We start from the raw sequence: 22,129 nt of genomic DNA, 5'->3' as shown, positions 1-22,129 counted from the left end.
TTTCAATGACTTGCAATTTGAATGCAACTTACATGAAGTGAATTGAGAAGAGCAAAATGCAAACATTTCATTAGCTTTATTTTGTTTTGAACATTAAGGCATGTATATATTAATATATATATGTATATATAGACACATAGACACACAATCATATGACTTCATCAAAATAGAATTTATTACCTAAACCTCTTTGGTTTCACTATCAAGATAATACATAAGGCACATAAGGAGTATTTTGCATTTTAACTGAGAAGTGGGTATTGAGTAACAGATGCTGGTTAGTTTATCAGAATGGTCTCACCGATCACGTACTGAATACACGAGGAAGCCACTTATTTCTTGCAGATGTTTAACCACATTTGCGTGAGCAGCCTAAGCATTCTCACAGGCTAACAGGCGTATTTCTTTTTAAGCTTTACAGAGGTGTGATTAACAAAAAAAAAAATAATCCATTATATCACAGTTAACCATCAATCCTGCAACTGTGACAAAAGTAGTTGCACCTACGCTACACAAAACAAAAATATACACGACGAAACCCTCAATGAGCACGAAAATGAATTCCGATAAGACAAAGGCAACAGAAGGCAGAGGCAAACGGTTCGTTCTCCTTTGAATCGAACAATGCAGCTGGTGTCGTAACATTTTCCTGAGTGCAAAGATCAGACAGATCAGTAAACGAGGAAAGGGGGGGAGGAACAAAGGGGGGCAGAAATGAAATGAAAAGGAGGATGAGCAGACAATGCAAAGGAGAAATATTTTAAATTGGTTTTTTTTCGTAGTGTTCAACTGGAGCATCATAAACAGATTACTGACATGCATAAGCTGTAGTGCACATTAAACACTTTTAGGTCATTTGTAATAACAAAATACTTCTCCCTAGAGCAGCACCATCATTTGGTTTTAAGTAGAATATACATTGAATCTTAATGTACATGTGATTTGTTAGAAGAATGCATATTGTAAAAGTCGTGTAAGGTCACAAGGTCAGGTTTTACTTCAAGGGGAAAAAAAGGTGGAACAATGTGAATAACCACGAGCTGGAGTTCATGTGCTCTTCATTACTTGCCACTACATCAGTCCCATCTTCTTTAGTAAATGTGGACGTCAAACGAAAGCAGATTTGACCTAAACCTGTAGCCGACTGCATCCTGGCATCTGTGGATCCAGAAATGCTGGATTTTTTCAAGTAGAAAACAAAACCTCCCGCGAGCTGTGCAATGAGCAGTTTGACCAGCAGAGGGAGGCAGCGAGCTTTTACAGTACAGTACAGTACAGCAATTAACTGTATTTCAGCCCTTCTGCAACAGCTTGTGAAACTGTTTGAAGTATGCCCTTTTTGAGCACTCGTGCTTTAAATAAAAATACTGGCACTTTCAAAAAAAACAACCCCTGCCCAACATGTGGTCAGCTGTGGTACGAGGGAGCGATCGTTTTTTTTCTTCCCGCTGTGTGAAAAGCCAACTAACAAGACTGTTACTGTTGTAAAACGTCTGCCTGCTCTGGTTTTTATCACCAGATGAAAAAGAAAAAAACCCCCATCTGTGTTAATGTCACACAGAGCTGTTGTAAATTAGAATATAAACGGTAACACGGCACTACGACACAGCAGACTGACAGAGCAAGTCAATGAACACAAGTCAACATGTGAATGTGTTCACACAGGGACGGGGATACCAAAGCAGGAGGCCAAACTGCTTTGACAGATAGCAAAAATATCAAGCATTTTTCTGATGTCAATCAATCGGTAGCATCAAATATCTGCTTTGGTATTCCTGTGCCCACCCCCGTGTGTCTATATCCTATTGCCTTCATTTATCACGTCACAGCTAAACCCAGGGAAACATGACAGGATAAGGCCTTTTGTGTTTTAGCACAGACGACTGATATTTGGCACATACTTCTACGTGACAGCTCATCTCACTTATGTCTTATTACGTTACAAATCCCCTCCTTTTTACTGTCCCCTATGTCCCGCAACACCGTCCTAAGGGAAAAGTAGGACGGTGAAGCAGCCAGAGCTCGCTCTGCCCCCCTCGCTGTTGGGGGAGTAATCAGACGCAGACCTCCGACCACATAGGACCTGAAACCGCGTGTGATGCCTCGTCACCAAACTCAATAAGCCCGGGGCTCTGGCTTGAATTAGCTGCTGCGCATTTGGCCTCCGGACACCGTGTCATCTCTCTTTCATATTATTTGGCAGAGCTCTGCAGAGAGGAAGTTTTTAACAAGTCAACATTTGAGGTTTGCGGTTGACGTGGCGCATCGATCCGAACAATCGGGTCATAAAGGTTTGCATTTCTGAGGCACCGGATCTGTTCTCCTGTGTGCAGGTGAAATAATGATATGGCGCATTACCCAGCGCATCCATACACAAAAAAGGACACTGTGGGCTGGATGTTGGTGCCGATGAAAACAGTTGCTGATCAAACATGAAGTTGTTGACAATGTGTATTCTTGGGCGAATTTTGACCACAAAAACAAACAAAAGTTGCTGTGGTTACACTCCTGTAACTACATACACATCCAGCAGACACAGAGCAGCAGTGTTATTCTCGTGGCCATCTGAAAGAAATATGAGTCCAGTATTCACTTTCCTTTGAGGCCCTGTGAGCCAGCTCCTGAGATACATATCTGGGTCTTCTGTTGGCCAAATGCTCGACGTTCTGCCGGACCAAAGCAGCTAAAATCTACGTAGAGTAGGATGTTGATTCTCAGTGGGGTTCTGTATTGTGACGAATGCTTTGACATCAGGATTATTTGATCTGTTAATATCAGAACTATTGCTTACTGCGGCTTTAATGATTGCAAAATGCAAACCGCCGCCCTGTTCAATCCCAAGCAGAGACGGAAACACCTGTATACTCTTCTATTTGATTGGTTTTTTTTGTATTCTTCCATTCTGCTGTGCGAAAACAAGCCTCAACTCTGACCTAACCTTCACACACCTTCAAGTCTCACTACTGTAATACTGTCGGCCAGGCCGTCCAGCAGCCTTCGCTCCTTTGCACTGAAAGCCTCGCGGCAGTGAAGCAGAAATCGTCCGAGGACACTTACTGAGGCAGGTTATAGAATCTCAGGGGGAGGGGGGGACACATTTTCTGGACATGATTAACAAAATGCTCTGTCCTCTGTTGGCGACTGAGGACAGTGCTGAGTTGGGAAGAAAATTTGGTTTCACACTTGTGCAATGTGCAAAATGCAAACAGGTTCTAGAGAGACACCATCGATACAAGCGGAGCTCTCCACTGTGGCAGCGGATCTACACCCCCTCGGCCAGAGACTGCAGAATCCACTCTGCCACGAACGGCTGCTGGTGCACCGGCCTGGTTCACTGAAAAAGCTTCAGACGAGTGTGGCTGGCAATGAATAATTAAACTCATTCTAAAACCAGAGTTTGAAATGAATAAACAGGCCACCCGTGGGCATGGCTCTAAGAGGTGTCGACACGGCTACAGTATGGACAGGTTCTCAGGTTGGTGCGGATGCGGCATCGCGTCCACCTTGTGTTCTCTCCCCGCAGGGCCCAGGGACCCTCCTCGAGCCAGCACTGCAATGGTGTCCCCCGACATGCCGGCGAACTCGAAGGCGAACGTCCCGTAAAACAGCATGACGATGACGCAGAACAGCCACTCGAAGATGGCCGACGCATGTTGCAGGACGAAGCTCTCCTGGCAGAAGAACGAGCCACCTGCAAACACGGTTAAGGGCAGGAAACGGCAAGAAAAGCAGTGGAAAAAGCCCTGAGCAGAGTTTGGCCTGTGTCGCTGGTCCAGTTCACCTCGGGACAAACAAACTCCACTTTAACTGTTCTTACATAAACTGTAAAATTCAATTATCAATACAATTATTTCAAAACTCAGAAATAGGGACAGAACATTTTCAGATTGTGAAAAGAAGGAATTGGTGCTCAGACAGAATTAAAGATGAAATTGATTGATACTATTCTCACTAGTCTGTATGGTAAACAATTAACATGTATCTTGTTTTTTTTAAGTCACAGCGAGAAAAATAAATATGCATATTCCCCCAAAAAACTATTCCTCTAAACAATTTTTTGACAATGCGCCCTCAGTAAATCTTTGAATCTAGTTTTTTTGTCACTGAATCGTGTATTTGTGATATAATCCTGAAGGAAGGTCTCCATCCTCCATCAGGCTGGCAGCACTACGCTCTGCTCTAACAACTCCGAAGGCTGCCATCTGTCAGTGGCTGGGGAGGATACTGAGCACCAAGGCAACGAAGGCCAGCAGGGTCATGCAGAGCCGGAGGTGGGCCACGTTGTACTCCCCCTGGGTCTTCGCCAGTCGGTAAGTCAGCGCCGACTGCAGGCACACAAACAGCATGCTGGTGGGGAAGGCGATGCCTGCTCCGACATAGTGGAGGACTTTGGCATAATCCACCTGTCGTACGAGGAGAGGAGACAGAAGGAAAGGGGATACGTCAAAATGGGTACGCCAAGGATACTAAACGGAATCAGGTTATTAAATGTTGTGTAATACTTTTTTTTCAAAGGCTTTTTACATATTTTAATAAGGAGCCAAAGAAGAATACACGAAAAAACAAAATGAGGGCCATGCTCCACATGATTCACAGGGACCATGAGAGCAACAGTCTAGAAGTTATTTCGTTTTGGCTTCCAAGTCATTCGTCCATTGACCCGGCTAATACATACTGAACATTCTTGTGCAGTAGGCTAATCCTTGAAGTGTAAGATTTCCAGACAGTTCTCTGTGAAAAGTGCGCACAGCAATTCGAGTCTTTTCTTAGATCTGCCTGTGACATCTCCGGAGCTGGGGGGTAAAAGGATGGGGGGGAGGGGGGCAGCCGGGCCTTTCGTGTTTTCCCACAGGGTTTTGTCTAAAATGCAAAACAGAATTTGCTTTAGAATACTGTGATGGGCATTATTTACCTTTTTATATTTAAAAAATATTGGTTTATTTATATAGAGCTTTTTCTAGTCTTGGTCAGACTCAGCCACATCCACCCAGTCACACACACATTTAACACACACTTCTAAACACAGTGTTTTTTTCTATCACATTCATACACAGCACAGCCGTTAGGGACAATTTAGGGGATAAGGGTCTTGCCATGCAGACTGGAGGAAGCAGGGATCGGACCACCGACCCTTCTGGTTAGAGGACGACCCTGTCTGTCTCCTGTCGCCCAATCAAGAATTTAATAATCAGATTTATCAATAATAACACCAGCGATGAGCGCCAACAAAAAATTATAATGATAATAATATATAATATATATTGTATCTATGTATATGGTGCTAATGGGCCAATGTTAATGAGGGGGATAAGGTGAGGGCTCGGTGATTAGATGAAATGATGACGAGGACGAAAAACTGATGGATGCTGACGGAGAGCAGTGACGTGGATTTAAATGTGGCAGCGTAAGCAAGAAACAGGAGAGACTTAAGAGGGGAATGATAATTAGGAGAAGACTGAGCTGCTCTCATTGTGTGTTCATCAGAAACTACATAGCAGCCACAATATCTGAACATCCAGAGTAACCTGTTCAACACAGCATCAACGAGGGAACGCGGCCCTGCTGAGGGTGTAGTCGGACAGTGAGTGTGTGTGGGTTGGGTTTAGAGACTAGCCCTCCCTCTTCCTGGAGGCAGCTCGCGACCACAGCCTCGTCACACTCGTCGACCTCTGTGTGGCAGCGATCATCTATTTCTGTGCGTCTCTGCTCAAACCGTCGGACCACCTGGGAAAAAGGCCCCGGTGGCCACGCCACAGCTGCACTGCCAAAGCCTTATGTAACACACAGCTCCAAAATTGACGCAGTTTCCATGTTTTTAGTGATCGTGGCGTTTGCCTGCGGACGCTGTATGTGTACATTTTTCACAGGATTTCTCTCCCGTCACATGCTTTCCACAGTTTATTCACAATCATTGACATCTCTATATTTCCATCCCGCCCAAATGTCCCCTAATGTAAGAGATGCGAGCGCCTGTGATTGGTTATACACGGGGGCCTCTGCTACACACACCCCGTCGGCCCAGCTCCGCCTCATGCATGGCCAGACTTGATGACTCACTTCCCCCTGGCGCTTCCCGTAAAATTCCTCCCAGTCCTGCAGAGCGGAGGCCCCGGAGGAGAAGCGGGAAGAAGGTGAGGACGACCTCCGTGCACCCTTTGGAAAAACTGCACATCTGTTCATCTGTTCCACACAGTCCTGAAAGAAGACTCCTCTTCTTCCTTATCACACACTGAACTTCCGATATACACGGTTAGAATGAGTTGTTGGGTCAAGTATCCTTCTCATCCCCACCGCACCTGATGATGTCGCAGGACAAACATTCTGCATACGACAGCGAACATCTCTGGAGTCACTTCTTTTAAAGAACCAAACCACCTTATACAAATAAAAATTTAAAAAATACAAACGTTGCTGAAAGTTTACAACTGTTGGTGTCTTACGTGGCTGATGCACTGCATCGGGTTCTCTTGCCAAAACATGCTGATGTAACAATGACACCCACAACTTAACATTCTATCAATTTGTATCGAAACACGTTTTCATTCAAAATCACATGTCCTCTGCCTCTCTGGATTTCTATGTCCCATTGACATCAAGGATCTAACAATGTTCTGAACGTTGAAGGACGGAGCAGCAGTGGTAACAAAACTTCATAGAAGTATGCAACCTTTCATCAGGAAACAAATTGTCTTACACCATTTAAAAGGTTAAGACCATTCGCAGAGGAAGCAAACAGCGTTGATAATAACGATGGTGCATGTCAAGGTCTGGATTATATTGGATGGTGAGTGAACAGTGGGTTCTCGCTGTGTCGGATGTGGGAGAAACGGACAAGTGTAAAGAACGGAGTGACTTCGACAGTGGCCAAATTGCTGTGGCCAGACGATTTGTAGTTTCAAAGCAAATCTGAAACAACAGTCAGCAGTGAGCACTGAGGAGGGTCGGAGGGACAGAAACAGCCGAGGGTCATCGATGCGCGAGGGCAACTGAGGTTATCCCGTCTGGCCCAAACAGACAGAAGGGACGTATGGGGCTGCGCAGCCACAGATCAGTCGGTGTCACTGTTTGTCATAAAATAATGTTTTGGACCATCCAAGAAGTTTATCTCTTAGGCCCCTCACCCGAACCCCTCGTTTCTACAAAGGAAACTGTAACTGCTCTCCCGCTCTCTGTATTTTCTTCAAAACACACACACACACACACACACACACACACACACACACACAATCTCTAGGCGTCAAGCCAGGGCTCCAAATATTTGAACTTGAAAAAATTCTTTCCCAAAGAACAAATATCTACAACGCAGGAATTCAGGTTGGGTTTCTTCACTTCTTCACAGAGTTTCAACACTAAACTGCACGTTGTGATGGCAGGACCCACTTTAACAAACCTTAATGTAGATTTACTCGAAAATTCAAGGTGTGGGCGTGCGTGCGTGTGTGTGTGAGGGAAAGACGAGAGGTCATTAGAGGAAGATTACAGTCAAGGCAAAAAGGAAGCAAGTTCATGAACACAGGCCTGAATATCTTTGGCAAACACTGAGACGTTCCATTGAAATGCACTTCTCTTTAGGGTTGCAACTAACAGTTTGATTGTCAGTCTATAAAACATGATACAATGCCCATGTAATATCCTACAACCCATCAGTAATGGATTAGGGTAATGGGTAAAGTAATGCCATCAGTGTTCTTGTCTTGGCTGATCAGCAGTCCAACGCCAAAAAATATTCAACTCAATATGATGAGTGAACCTGAAATAAAAAATGTTGGCATTTTTTTTACCTGACCATTTTAATTGTGCCCATTTGACAAAAATGTTGTTTGTGCATTTTATCACTGTTGAGTTTACTGCGTGAATAAACCGCGTCACCGTACCTGGAAGTTGCCCACCATGATGAGTCCAGCAGCACAGATCCAGCCCGTGGAGAGACTCGCCGTGTTGAGGACACAGTTCTGGTGCTTCTCGATCACGTGGGCATATCGCAGCAGCACAATCACCATGACTACAGGACGAGAGAGACACAGAGAGACGCGGGGACTGAAACCATGGCACCAGCAGAAGAGTGAAATGCTGTAAGGAACAGGAGAAGCATTAATCTTGTACTTGGGGAAAAGTAAAAAAAAAACGTGCACTTGTTACGTCCCACTTCAATTCAATGCAAACGCTCGCGCACCTCATTTCACCAAGAAACAAAGGAATTCCTTGGAAGCTGATTGAGGTTTTCAGGAGGTGGAATTTATCTGCCTAACAAGTGGGAATACGAGCGGCAGGAAACGGCGGGAAAGTGGCAACGATGCATGGGGGGGGGGGGGGGGGGCTGGTCTGAGTCTTACATAAGATTAAAAAGCAAAGGCGAAAGGAAATACAGTACATGGGACAGATGACTGGTGATGTGCTAATGGGCTGTGACTGGGGGTATTGTTGGTGCACCGAGGAGCTGACCCCCGCTTGGTTTCCCTTTGTTAGCTCCTCGCGGCTTGGGCCCGACAAAGGGGGTGGAAGAGGGGACGAGTCGAGAAAAGGAGACTGAGAAAATCAGAGGGGACAACGCGCCCCATCCTGTGTCGACCTGAAAACTCACACAACGTCCCAGAGACTAAAACTGTTGCGTTAACTCTGTCCCCTGCGTAAGACACGGGCGTTGAGAGGGTCTCCACTGCCAAAAGGGAATACAAACGGAAAACCACGGTCACAGAGAGGAAAGAAAGGTATCATAATGTAAAGCTCAGTCTCCAGGGGTTTGGATAAGTTGTGGTCTGTCTGGATGTGAGCCAGCGTCTAAGTGTCCAGACAAATTTTTATAACCTGGCCACAACCTAATTATCAACCTTTAACAACCACTTATTCCAGGACTAATTTTGGAATCCAGTTAATCTATTCTTCACAGTGTTGCTGATATGAAACAAACAAAGGAGCTGCCAATAATCTTGTGTTAGTTATTCTGCTGTGGTTGGTTGCCTTGCTCGAAAGCATTTGTAATTTTTCATCATCACCATTATTTTAGGCATGTATTGTAAGAACACCAGGAAAGATATTACCATAAGCACAGACTGTAATACATTTCCTGGTGGTACAATATGTTTATTCATGACTTTTATATACTAACTGCCGCAATAGTGCACTGAGTATACTTCACATTAGTAGCAGATCGTGAACATTACGTTTTGAAATCTTACTTAAAAAAGTGAAAAGCATTTAATTCCTTTTTTTTTTCTTTTCTTTTACTGCTGAATGTTATTTTAACATGGATTTGGGGGGATATAGGAATAACCCTTTTGTTTAAATAAACATGATGACAAAGTAAACCATGTAAATAAAAACACGTATTAATGTTTCCATTAATTATCATATAAAATTTTAAACCTCCATTTGACATGCAGGGCGATTTAATACATAAAAATGAAACCTAAACAATGCAACGAGATGCAGGTCCAGCTGAAGTGAATGTTATCGATACAATTGCATAATAAACACTATGTTTGTCTTCAAACGCAGTAGTGAGTGTGTGTTGTTGTTTGTGTGCACTGCCTCAGCTCTTAAACAATCTTGGCAAAGTGATATCGGTTACAGTCATGGAAAAGAACAGGAAGTGTCTCCAGGCTCGGAAACAATCTTGCTTTTGTGTCTTGTCTACTCCCTTTCCTTTTTTTTTTCTTAAATGGGGAACATGGCGCGTGATTGAAGGGACAAGAAAGTCAAATGCATTTCTTTAATTCGATTACGGCATCTTGGTCTGTCTGCTGCAGACTGGCTGTCTGGAGCTTCCACACAGCATTCTCTCCACAAAATGGCGTTTGCATCACAACAAAAGGAGCCTGTGTGAATGTGCTGGCGTTAAGATGATGAAAGTTGAAAGTTTGGATTGAAGGTTAAAGACAAGGGCTTTCCCCCAGTGGTCTCCATTGGAAATTCCACCTTTATTTTCATGTCGCGCAGCCACGTGCAGCTCACAGGATCCTGCAGCATTCCATGTTTGATGAGTAGTCAGGAAAGTCGAGCTCCAGTCAGTTACGAGCTGAGTCAGGACATGCTGTTGTCTGACAGCTCCACAAAAGCAACGAGTTTACATGAACGCACCGTGCTTGTGTCCCTGACACTGGCGAAGGCATTGTCCGCCCTCGCAAACAGCCGCCCTCTCTCCGGATCTCACTTCTTCTCTCTGAACTTAAAGGGGAGCCCAGCCGAGGAAGCGGAGCGCTGGCTCAAACACTCACTCACACTACCGAGGAAGTCACGTAGCAACAGCGTGGACATACTGTAACGTGTGCACAAACCCTGCGGTCGCCTGCTTTCACACAAAGACACGGGCGAACTTGTGCATGCGCACGTACAAAGCGCTTAGTCTCCTACACCGGCCGCACCACACCTCACAGTTAAATAAACCATGCCGTCCCCACAGGGGGATACGTTTCAACCCCCCAAAAAATCCAGCGGCATTCTCCTCCCCTGCAGGAGGTATGCAGGGGAAGAATAGATGCATTGTCTTCGAAAACATTGTGTGTGTGTGTGTGTACACTGGCAGAAAGGTGCGGGACCGGGATCCAAAAAAATGAGGAGAACAATTTTTGACGTAATACACAGTTCATAGAGTCCGTGTTCTCCCAGACAGGAGCGGAGCCCTGAGCCAACTGCAGCAGGCACGATCTACAAAGTGAGACATAAATCAGTAGGCTAAGAAGCTAAGCAGCGATTATTTACAATAGCCCGTTGTGCACCTACATGCCAGATCAACTTAACCTACTTTTTTTAGAGCTTATAAATAGCATAAATTACTATAGTAATGTGTATTAATAGCTAGCATAGAGCGACAACCATCTAAGTAGTGATATCATATTACTCACAGAAATGTGGTTCAAGCAGCTGTGATATTTACATGTCCGTCAGAAACGGACTCATAATAAATACTGCTGGATTGTGTGTTTCAAGTCCTTTTGTTTTGCAAAGGAAGAACAGATTTGATTTCCTTACGTAAACAACAGGCACAGTTTGATGCGTAATTTCATAATAATCGAAGCGTAATCCAGTTTACAACGAGGCCGACAGATCAGCCAGGCCACAACATCAGATGATATTTGGGCCGACTGCAGATACGCTCATCATAGTGAGCAACAGTGGAGACAAGAAGTCTGCAACAGTGGGCTGCGAGATGAGATGTTAGATTGTTTGGCTGTTATGTTGTTTGGTTGCCACATAACTTTTTTACAGAATTGATTTGTCCACATTTTTGTGTTGTGTTGTGTTATTGGACAGCAGGACAGAAGTGCACGGCTTCGTCTACCTCTCTTACACCTATTCACGTTTACAGGTGTGAATAAGAGACATGATGATGGCTGAATTCCATTTCGCTTCCTATGTTTCAGAGTCCTGGTATTTTTTCACGCTGGCTCACTGTCACACACATCATCGCTGGGGCACTTGAACTGAACGGAGCCATTGTTGACGGTTTCAGTTGGTTTTTCCCGGCATGACAGGTCAAAATGTCCGCCGTGAAAAAGCCCGACATGTTTGCGAGGTCAACACACTGACTGCCGCTCCGGGGTCATGGTTGCCTAACAGAGATGGTCAAACATGCCGGACTTTCACTGCTGCGGCAGTCTGGTTCCCTACCAGGATCTCCTAAGCACAGTATTATGTGTAGTCTCTCTCCATATACAGTGTACAAATACATACATAACCCACTGTCGTCACAGACCAAAGCATTAATTAAGATCTCAACAACACACAGCATATAGGTTACATTGTTGTTAAGTTATTTTTTGGATCTACAAGCGTCTCTACCTCTCTCTCAGATGTATCAAGCAGTGAGCGTCGGCCAATCAGACAGACAGTGAGGCCTTTTATAGAAGCACGGAGAATCTTTGTGAGCAGACTAACAAAGTAAAGAGACCTCTCCTCAGCTCTATATACAGTACACACACACACACACACACACACACACACACACACACACACACACACACACACGTGTCTAAGGCACAGCTGGGAAACATTAGCTCCATCAGGGTAGACAGCACCTCCAGTTAACTTCAAGGAACAGCACGTGGAGACCAAAAAAAAAACATACAGACCAGCACACGGGAGCTCGTTCCCTTCTTCTACATGTGTGTTTTCCTGGTGCCTACCAAAATACACACTCACTGTGAAGTGAAGTTTTTCTCCTAACATTCAAATTCACCACATGCAACTGGTTTAAGCTGGATCTTGTTCTGTCTGGTTGTAGGTTTTACAAGGGTCAAGCACTCTTCTCAGGGCAACAAAACTAAAGTTAATTCAAAGCCTTAACATGAACCTGATCTCTTAGGGAGAAATTCTGGATGTTAGAATTAACATCTCATGAAAATAAGTAAAAAGAATTATATCTCCTTTTTATTCACTCATATGTTAATGGAGTATTTTAAAAAGGGACTGTATAAAAGGGACTTTTATATTATGTAGAAGTGAAACCATTTGTTGACGAGTTCAGTTTTGGTAAATAATATTTCTAAAGAGGAAAAAAAGACAACATTCGTAGGTTTATTGTTCGAAATGTGACATTTACTGATTTTGATGATTTCCTTCCCTCTGGGAAAATGTGAAGCATATTTTTGTTTTACCGTTTTCAATGAATCAAGCAAATAAATGTTGGTTGAAGCTTTAATATTGTGTCTTCTTAACTGACAGAACTAAATTGTGACATGGTGACCCATAGTAGAAATCAAAGTGGATTGCCGTCGCGACATTGGGCTCTATTTTAATAACGTACCACAAGGTCTAAAGCGCACGGCACATGGGTGCATTTATGCCTCGTCCAAATCCACTTTTGCTAGATTAACAGCGGAGAAAAGGCTTGCTCCATCAGACGCATGCTTCCAAAAAGGGCTGTACGTGGTCTCTTAAATTCTTGTGGGCGTGTTTTGGGGTGTAACATGCAATAAACCAATCAGAGTGTCATCTCCCACTCCCTTTCAAAAGCCAGGTGTGTTTGCAGGTTGCTGTTATAGTGGTGGCATCGGCAGGTAGCAAGAGAGAATGTTTCTCTGCGGAGGAAACTGCAGAGGTTACACTTCTCACACGAGCAGACCATCTGTTTGTGTAACAGGCAGAGTATATGCGCACTGTCTGTGCACACACCTACTGTACGTGTGCAGCTTGATAATGGGCCCTAAAAAGTGCATTTTTTGTTTGTATTCATGTGCGGTGAATGGGAAAATGACAACTGTGTCTTTCTGAAACAAGCAAGGACACTTGCTTTGTGCCACTTGGCGGGGGGTGCAAGGTTGAGCCCACGCAGTGTGTATTGTGTGCGTGTGCACGTGAGGCCTTACCCATGAATGAGCCGGTGCTGCAGATAAGGCTGAAGAAGCAGCTCTCGGGGGGAAGAGTCCCACATTTACTGCAAGAGAGAGTACACAGAAATAAATCAGAGAAACACCGTGAATCAACCTACGCACACTCGACAGGAAGAGCTCCACTAATTCCCCTCCCACGCTGTGCACGCTGAAATGCAGCGTGTCACAGATGCTTTACGGTCGTGCAACAAGGGAGGTTGTGGGGGGGCATGAGGGGGTACAACTACGCTTTCCTCACATCCCTTTGACTTTTCACCTACTGCACACTGCCTCTCTTCTCGGAATGGGAAATGTTTGTAGGAGGGGAAGGCAGCAGACGGTCAACACAGGCCGTCTGTGCCTTAGCTCCTGCCGCCCACAAAGCCCTCTCAGCTGACTGCAGTCACACACACATTCCTCAATACATAGAAGCGTAAATTCCTTTAAAAAAATATTTGCGCTCGAGATTTTGAAATAATACGCTGAAGAAGGTGCATTTCTTCCACCCTCACAACTTCGGTGGTAGATTAAAATCAGCAATGCATTAGAAACATTTAGACACTTAATCTGCATTAAATCTGCACGCGTTTAGTTTGAAGGATACCTAATGTTTCCGGACACGTTATCGTGCCCTTTAAATGTCATCTGCATTTAAACAGAAACACAAGCAGTCATTTATTTACACGTTATAAAGACTTTTTCCAGATTCTTTATACAAAGCACCGTATTTACTACACTCTACAAGTGGCCTCTGGCGCGGGCATAAAAGCAAAACTAGAGAGTTGGAGTGTGTAGATTTTTTCACCCGACTAAACCAACTCATCTGTGTTTACATGGTTAAGAGCGGGCCCATGTTTTTTCCTCTGAACTGCCACGGTGGCAGCAGGATATTTCAGCCCCAAGTTATTTCCAGAATGCACGCACACACACACACGCACGCGCGCGCACACACACACACACACACACACACACACACACACACACACACACACACACACAGTCAGGGGGACTGTCTCCTGGAAGCTCCCTCCCGCTTTTTAACAACAATGTGCCGACAGGAGTCATGTAAAACAATGGGACAGTATTCCTGTCAACGATCAGACAGAAAGCTACAAACCAAGAGACAGAAAAGAGACAGCAGGACGGGGCAGAGGAGAGGGGGAGGTTGAGTTCAGGGAGGGGGTCTCACTGACCTGATGAGAGGTACATTGTCTAGTGTGCAGCACAAGGTTGGCCCGCTCTGCAAATAAAGCTCCTCTTCACATGACTGGTTGTACAACCTGGAGCAAAAAACACACCCGTACACACACACACAAAGATAAAGGCAGTGCAAAGTTCAGTGTTAAAAGATGGATGAAAATGTAGCATTACATTTGAATTAAAAATTAGATTCAAACCCCCCCTCTGGTAGAAAATAACCTCAAACCCATGTTCAGCCATTTCTAGGTTTATGAACAGATTGAGATATGTCTCTATGAAACAATACAGAGTGATCTAATGTACCAACAGAGGTAAATGCATCCTGTTGAGAAGAAGATTGAGAAACATGCTGGTTCTGTAAAGTGTGTAGCGATCAACAGGGGTATGACGACAACGTACCAGTTATCCACTGGGCAGACATGCTGGTTGTACAGGGCCATGGCATACCTAGAAGACAGGAAGTGTGATTAGCCAAAGTACGAGGCGACTGCAAATGAGCGAGTGGGGAAAAGCCTGTATATATAAACTGTACATTTTTGACATTCAGCCAACACGGTTATCCGGGGTAACTCACTTCAGAATCATTCAGGATAACAAATTATGCTTAAATCTCCAACACGACAAGCTGCAGAGCAGTTTTCTCACATTGCTGTGAGTTATCATCATGACACCGATCACATCAGGAACTTTCCTAAATAGTAAATCTTGTTTCTATGTGCTTTGTCTTCAATTTTTCCAATTTATAATAACCTTAATATGCTATTTGCACCTGTTCAGCCTGTAAGACCAGGTCGATAAAGTTCATCATTGGACAGAAATTGAAGCTTTGGATTACAACATAATTGAGACTTATGATCATCAACTAAAATAAAGCTTGCGCTTGACCGATAATCCAGCCAGGTGACGGTGGTCGATATCAGAGTTTTGCAGATATATTTGTATTAGTGTAAGTGTTAGCTTATTAAGAAATAAAACTTTATTTTCGTCAATTTAGAAAGTGTCTCCATTGCATTGGTTGTCCACTATAGAGAGAACAAAAATTGTTATTATCGAACCGCGACATCTGTATCAAGAGTGCTGTTTATGTTATGGGTTCATATTTAAACAATTTTACACCACTATAACAGACAACTAAATGATATTGCTGGCGTACTGACAGGGCAGATGTGTTTCCACCAATGAGTGAGCTGTCTCAAACAGATGAACTACCAGCGAAGAGCTCGTGAATAACATTTACATAATGCTGCCATGGACGTGAAGTGTCAGGCCCTTTATGACCAGCAACATGTGCCGCCCAACTGTCTCAGCTCTGCCCAAACATGTCCAAGTCCTATGGAACCACACACGTGAATGGAACAGACATGCAAAAATGTTAGCGTTATGTAACTTTTGCCGAGTGGACAGTGGCGCATGCAGTGTGCAATTAATGCTGTGGGGCTCCGAGTCAGATCAGTTAACTGGTTTTCATGTACGGAAAACGTCTATCAATCGCTCGATCAGAGCTCCCACTGCGTGCAGCCGATCGGCGCACGTTCCTCATGATCCCTGGCTTCCGGAACAGAAAGTGCTGTCGCTACAACAAACACATGAAACTCAATAGTGGAATTCTTCTTCTTTCCGTTTTTAAGATTCCTTGCCGGGCCTGATTCCGCCAGTTTAAACCGCTGATTATTATTCAGTTTGGCTGAAGACCGTACCCACCCGACAAAGTTACACAGTGCAAGAACAGGCCTCCGAGTCACGGGGTGGAAATGAGAGAAGCATGATCCTCCTCAGAGTCAGTGTACCATCAAAATGATTTAGAAAGCTGTATATCAGGATTTAAATCGTTCGATAGTGTTGCTTCAAATGGTTGGTTACACTGCTCAGTGTAGAGAACAAAGGACTGAACACTCCCCTTGAGGTATTGAAATGTACCAGACAGTGCTTTTAAATTGTAGTATCAATACATATATATATGAGCATTTCTGGATAGACATCTTAGGGGGCGGGAAGTAAGGGAAACTCAGGAAAAACAATTTTGGCGCACTATTCCTATGTTATTCACACACACACACACACCAAAACAAGAAAAACAGACAGAGACTATCTGTCCTGAAAGCAGTCGTAGTTCAGTGGCAGGTTAAGAACCAATTATCAATCTTTCAAGGGTCGATAGTATCATATACTCACAAACCCGTCTTTGAAGAACAGAGACATATCATTAAGACACACACACACACACCGGTTAATAAGCACATTGACACGTGATCAATCCATCAACGCTTTGTGGCAAGACTAATTGGAAGCAAGAGGTTATTAACGCGAGACACAGAAAGACCTGCAGGTAGAAACCTACAACACAAACACCCTAATTGGTGTGCGAGGCCTCGTGCCTCAAAGGAACACATGCATCAGTGTGATACACATGGTGTAACAGTTACTGTTGTGAGAATCTTAATTACAAGAAAAACCAGGTCAAGAGGTCACCAGCGATATCTACTACAGTATTTAACTATAATAGTCCTGTAATAGTTCAATACTAAATAAAGAACTAAGTATAAATAATACTACAGTTCTTATCTCCCCATTACACCATTAAATACATAGAGGCTTGCCATCAATCAAAGATTATGTTTGACATTAAATTATTTCATAATAATAATAATTTCACCTGTGTGCACTGTATTGTACGCCATAAGAGAGACCTACAACGAAATCCTTTCTTCCAAAGTGAACACCGATCACTATTACGACAGCCACTTCTTTCCGATCAATTTCAGGACATTGCAAAAACACTACAGTACCTGCTGTGAACATCATGGGGTCTTCTCAAGTCACTACAGCTGCTTTTCTACATGTGATCAATGCATGTCTGGTATTGACCGACTGCCATGGGGGTTGGCAAGTAACACTTTGTTGGCATTATGAGCCAAAATGGCAGACATGTTGTCTGTGAAGAGCACTGCTCTTTATGCATAATGCACCGAGGAAAAAAAACATTAGAAGAATATGGCCGTCAGGGAGAAGGCTGCCAGAGCTTTAGCTCTGAGCCCTTTAACCCCGACTTTAAGAAAACAAAAGACACAAACAACAAAGATTTGCAGTTATTTACCTCGGGAACTTCATTAGAAATGATGCAGGAAAAGAAACTGTGGCCAACTGCAGTCGTTACGTTTTCCATGTGGAAGGGTATTTTGTACGTTTGGTCGGCTGCCAAAGCTTAAATAGCAGCAGTGCAGCTCTGGGAAACTTTTTTGAGTAAAATGGCCTCAACTGGAGCAATTCTTCGGAAGAGGCTGAGTAATAATAGGTTTGTTTACATAATTAGACCTCTATCAAAGCTCAGCCGTTGTTGTAAAGTGTAATTGCATGCCTGTGAGCGATATATAGGTGGAACAGACCTTTCTTCCTTTTTTTTCCATTTAGGATTCAACGGATAACATTTATGAAAGTATGTCATGGAAAAATCTGGTATAAACAGTGAAAAAATAACAGAAACCACAGGAAAGGGTGTGATGCATAGAAGCTATGAATGGATTATGCCACTACACGCTGCACTCCAGCTTCTTCTCCAGTTGCTGCAGAATCCTGTGCAATATACTGTATTTTATAGTATTTTAAGACAACAGTAAAACAGTGCTTAAACTTTTCAAAATCTAAAACAGTGCTGCTCATGGGTACGGCAGAGCAACACTGAAACCACAAAAACAATCCTTGATTCATAGAAGGTCAGTGGAAGAATCCAAGCCAAGACTTGTGGGTGGGCACAAGAGTGAGTCGGCCATTGGTACAATGGGCATGGCCACCAGATGCTGAGTCAAAGTTCTGCTTACACTCTCTGAGAATCCCTTCCAGTGTATTTTGTACCTTACTCCCACCCGATCTGCCACAGTGAAAGGGGGGGTTGCACAACATGTCACATCCTTTGACATTCCACTAGTCCTGAAAAAGACCCTTGACTGCTCTTAGGAACAAAGCAGCCTTGTCAAGGTAACGGGAAGGAAATGGGTTTAAGGGGGCTGACAGCCAGCAGCATTTGGCTCTTTCGCTCAAATCAGCTTTCTACCTCGGAAACATATGCCAGAAGGAGCTCACGAGCACTACTTCAACCTGCGGGTTCTCCTACCTTACTGTAGGTCGGTAGCAAAGGACCTTCTTTCCTGCAATGCCCTGTACACCCAAATACACACACCTGACTGTGAAGCAGCCATGTTCACAAACATCAATTGTGCAGGATGTTGGCTGTGGCATCTAATGTGGCAACTCATCGTAGATGAGGCACATAGTCTAAATGCAGGACTACGACAGTTTGGAACCGGGCCATCTGTCTCTCTCCCCCTTGGGGTTTGAGTTCCTCCGCTCCGAGTAATAACAGAGCAGACAAGAGAGCTGTCAGCCCAGACATAACCCGGAGTCACTCTTCTCTCTGCCGTACATCTGCTCAGGCAACGCAGATAATTGAGCTGCGCTGCCAGCGTGCACGTCTCACTTTTAAGAGAGGGGTGATAATCCCAGATGCTTCCTGGAGAGAGTTAATCCATATGCAATTGCCATGGCGGCTCCAAGGAATTCAGGGTAAATATGCAGCATTGCTTTCCTGGAGGCAAGAGGCTGAGATGTCAGGAGGTTTTTGCTTCATCATAGACGATACACACACACACACACACATATATACATATATATATATATATATATATATATATATATATATATATATATATATATATATATATATATATATATATATATATACACACACACACACACACATATATATATACATACATATATATATATATATATAGATACATATATACATATACATATATATATAGATACATATATACATATATATATATATATATATATTTGGAACCCCGTTCTTAAATAAAAAGAAAGAAAATTAAGAGTAGATATAGTAGCAAAAATATAGACATCATTGTTTTTATATAATTTGCTCAGATTTGTGGGAATCTGAAAATCACTGTGATTGGTCAATGGGTATGCAAGCAGATAAAGTGTATGTGTGTGTGTGTGTGTGTGTGTGTGTGTGTGTGTGTGAATACTGTTTTTTATGGTTCTAACAAACAATAAACTGGTTTATATAGAGTGCTTTAATGGACCAATATTCCTTTATTAAATTATTGCAATATGTAATAAATCTGGTGGGGATAGAGTGTTTTTCTTTGTGCCTGCCAGCACACAAGTGAATATCTTAACGATGCAAAAATTACGATGTTTTTATGTGATCTAATGTTTCTTTGACTTCTGACAGAAGTTATTGCATTCACAAAATCTTGTTTTGCTTAAAGCAGGGACACTGTGTCTTCTGTGAAATAATACACAACTTGCACTGGGCTACTTGCTACAAGAGCAACAGACAAATATCCCAAACCATTTCGGTCTCAGCTGACCTGAAGAGGAACTGACAAAGAAATGTAACACTTACACAACCCATATCCCAGTGATGGTCAGAGCTGGCAGGCTCACGGGCAGTATCATCCACAGAGACATCTTCCAGCACCTTCAACAGCCTCTTTCTTCTTTTTCCTCTTCGGCCAGCCGAGCGATATCTGCTCAAGTAGTACTAACATTTAAATGAGTGGGACTGGCGACGCCATTGAGTCACGTTCTGCAAGACGGGGGCCGGTGGACGGGACACATGTATGACAGATGTGTCCTTTTTGGCCGGCGAAGGAGAGGAGAGGGGAAGTAGGTCAGGATCGCTCACCTACGGAAATCAGAGAGTAATCATCATCATCAAGCCTTTTGCCGGTCAGAGGAATCTGAGTCCCGTCTGCGTGGTAGAAGTGCAACTAACAATTGCTTTAATTATTGTTTAATCTGCCAATAAGTGAAGTCTTCCTGTTGCAGTCTCCTGGATTCCCAGGGTGTAGGTATAAGTATTCAATTCCACTATGGTATATGGCAAAGAAAAGCATTGGGATTCTCACATTTCAAAAAAAACACCAAAAAAACCAGATCACGTTTAAGGACAACTACCGAAAATGATTATTTGATCATGAAAAGTGTTGCCACTTCATTTTCTGTCCCTCGAATAGTCAATGAATCAACGTCCATCGACCGCTCTCGTGTGTGTAGTCAGGGGTTACGTGATGCTCGCAGCAATTTGAAGACCGGTCACAAGGGGGGGGGGGGGGGGGGGGGGGGTCACGGCAAAAGCAAAAACACCTGTAAAAACAAGCCAGTGCAACAAGGCTTTCAACACATACTGCTGCTCTTTTCTTTATATCTATATCTATATATCTATATAGATATATATCTATATAGATATATATATATACACACACACATATATATATACATATATATATATGTATATATGTGTGTGTGTGTGTATATATATGTGTGTGTATTTATATATATATATATATATATGTATATATGTAGCCAAACACCACTTGACTCAGGATTTACAACGGTGGGGGACTAATGGATAAATCTGGTTGATGAATTTCATTTCAGCCACTGAAAAGAACACTTAAGAATAATCCTGCAGCCACTCACCTTAAGCCTCCAGCTGGGGGTTTTTCTCCTTTTTTCCCCCCTTTTTCTTTGGGGTGTGGGGGGGGGGGGGGGGGGGGGGGGGGGGTACTTTCGAGGAGGACGACCTGCCCTCCACACCTCTGCTGCCCCCCGAAATCCACACCACGCTCGACTGCTGGTGCGCGGCGCGGTCCGCGCAAGTCACATCAGCTCCAAGCGTCTCCGGCTCCGACAGTCCGCCCGTTACTCTCCTTCGGCTGCCGGAGGCGGGGGTCTCTCGCTCTCACACGCAGCCGACCAAGTCGTAGTAGCGACGCCACGAGACGTCTCGGAGAATCCAGCTGTTAAGCTCCGCCCCTACCCCTTCAGAAAGGAAAAAGGGGCCGTGTGCGTTGCATTTACGCTTGGACGCGCGCCGGGTGGGCGGGTCGGTGGGCCTCTGTAGGGCAACATAATGAAGCTGAGGTTTATTATCCGCATAATTTGGGACTTGATTTTTTTTGTTGTCATAAGACAAGATACGATGTCTAAAATAGACAGAGAAAGAAAACAATCAATTTAACAATAAATACATTTTAATTTTGAGGCAGTGGTTTAAGCTCAGATTTTACAATGTGTGACCTGTTTTTTTTTTTATTATCAAAAGCCTTTGAAAGACTTTATTGTTACAGCAGAGTAGTATTATGAATAAGAAACAATACTCAGTGTTTGTGTCTGTGTAAAAACAACATAGTTATGTGGTTTATTTTTGTGCCCTTTACTGTTGTCGAGTCTAATCGAAACATTCTTTTCTTCTCCCAGTTGATCACGATGCCCCGTCTTCTGTTCCCACTGTCCGACGAATCAGCCAACAGAGACATTTGATGCGAATACAGGAAAACTTAATGTGTATGATTTTCCCTCTCTCTCTCTCTCTCTCTCTCTCTCTGCGTGTGTGTGCGTGTGTGTGTGTGTGGGTGGGTGGGTGTGTGTGTGTGTGTGTGTGTGTGCTGCCCCCTGGAGTTTTTACTTCACACTTCTATCTACTTGCGTGAGATGGACCGCCTGACGTCTGGATGTCTGGCAATGAATGGCCACAGATATGTGATTTTAATTTGACGGGTATAATAGCAACTCCACTGATGTCCACGTGA

At 43.7% G+C, this 22,129-nt stretch overlaps 1 protein-coding gene across 2 annotated transcripts; it reads right to left on the bottom strand.

Moving 5' to 3' along the window:
* Positions 1-153: 153 nt before the first annotated feature.
* Positions 154-21,346, bottom strand: zgc:154058 (Transmembrane protein 150A-like). Of its 2 annotated transcripts, XR_007031518.1 has the most exons (9): positions 21,018-21,346; positions 19,939-20,220; positions 14,907-14,954; positions 14,501-14,587; positions 13,305-13,372; positions 7,875-8,002; positions 4,676-4,860; positions 4,226-4,403; positions 3,552-3,691 (listed from the first exon to the last, which is right to left on the bottom strand). XR_007031518.1 is itself a non-coding variant. In XM_035605199.2 (8 exons), exons 2-8 carry the CDS (start codon positions 20,001-20,003, stop codon positions 3,453-3,455), a joined length of 813 nt encoding a protein of 270 aa, XP_035461092.1. In that variant the 5' UTR covers positions 20,004-20,220; positions 21,018-21,341; the 3' UTR covers positions 154-3,452. The 2 variants fall into 2 exon arrangements, 1 of the variants encoding a protein (XP_035461092.1); XM_035605199.2 differs by lacking the exon at positions 4,676-4,860 and having other exon boundaries at positions 154-3,691; positions 21,018-21,341.
* Positions 21,347-22,129: the final 783 nt, after the last annotated feature.

The sequence above is a fragment of the Scophthalmus maximus genome, chromosome 10, assembly GCF_022379125.1.
Source record: "Scophthalmus maximus strain ysfricsl-2021 chromosome 10, ASM2237912v1, whole genome shotgun sequence".
In the NCBI taxonomy this organism is placed as follows: Eukaryota; Metazoa; Chordata; class Actinopteri; order Pleuronectiformes; family Scophthalmidae; genus Scophthalmus; species Scophthalmus maximus.
The sequence above is the reverse complement of the archived record's forward strand: the minus strand, read 5'-3'. Positions and strand labels throughout refer to the sequence as shown.

Bases quoted from the DNA above. Each gene is read 5' to 3' on its own strand.
- zgc:154058 (XM_035605199.2), bottom strand. From the start codon at position 20,003: ATGTCTCTGTGGATGATACTGCCCGTGAGCCTGCCAGCTCTGACCATC. The intron at 13,373-14,500 runs GTCAGTGAGACC...TCTCTCTTGCAG, and splicing joins GACAATGTACCTCTCATCAG to TAAATGTGGGACTCTTCCCC. The intron at 8,003-13,304 runs GTAAGGCCTCAC...CTCGTCCTGTAG, and splicing joins CAGCACCGGCTCATTCATGG to TCATGGTGATTGTGCTGCTG.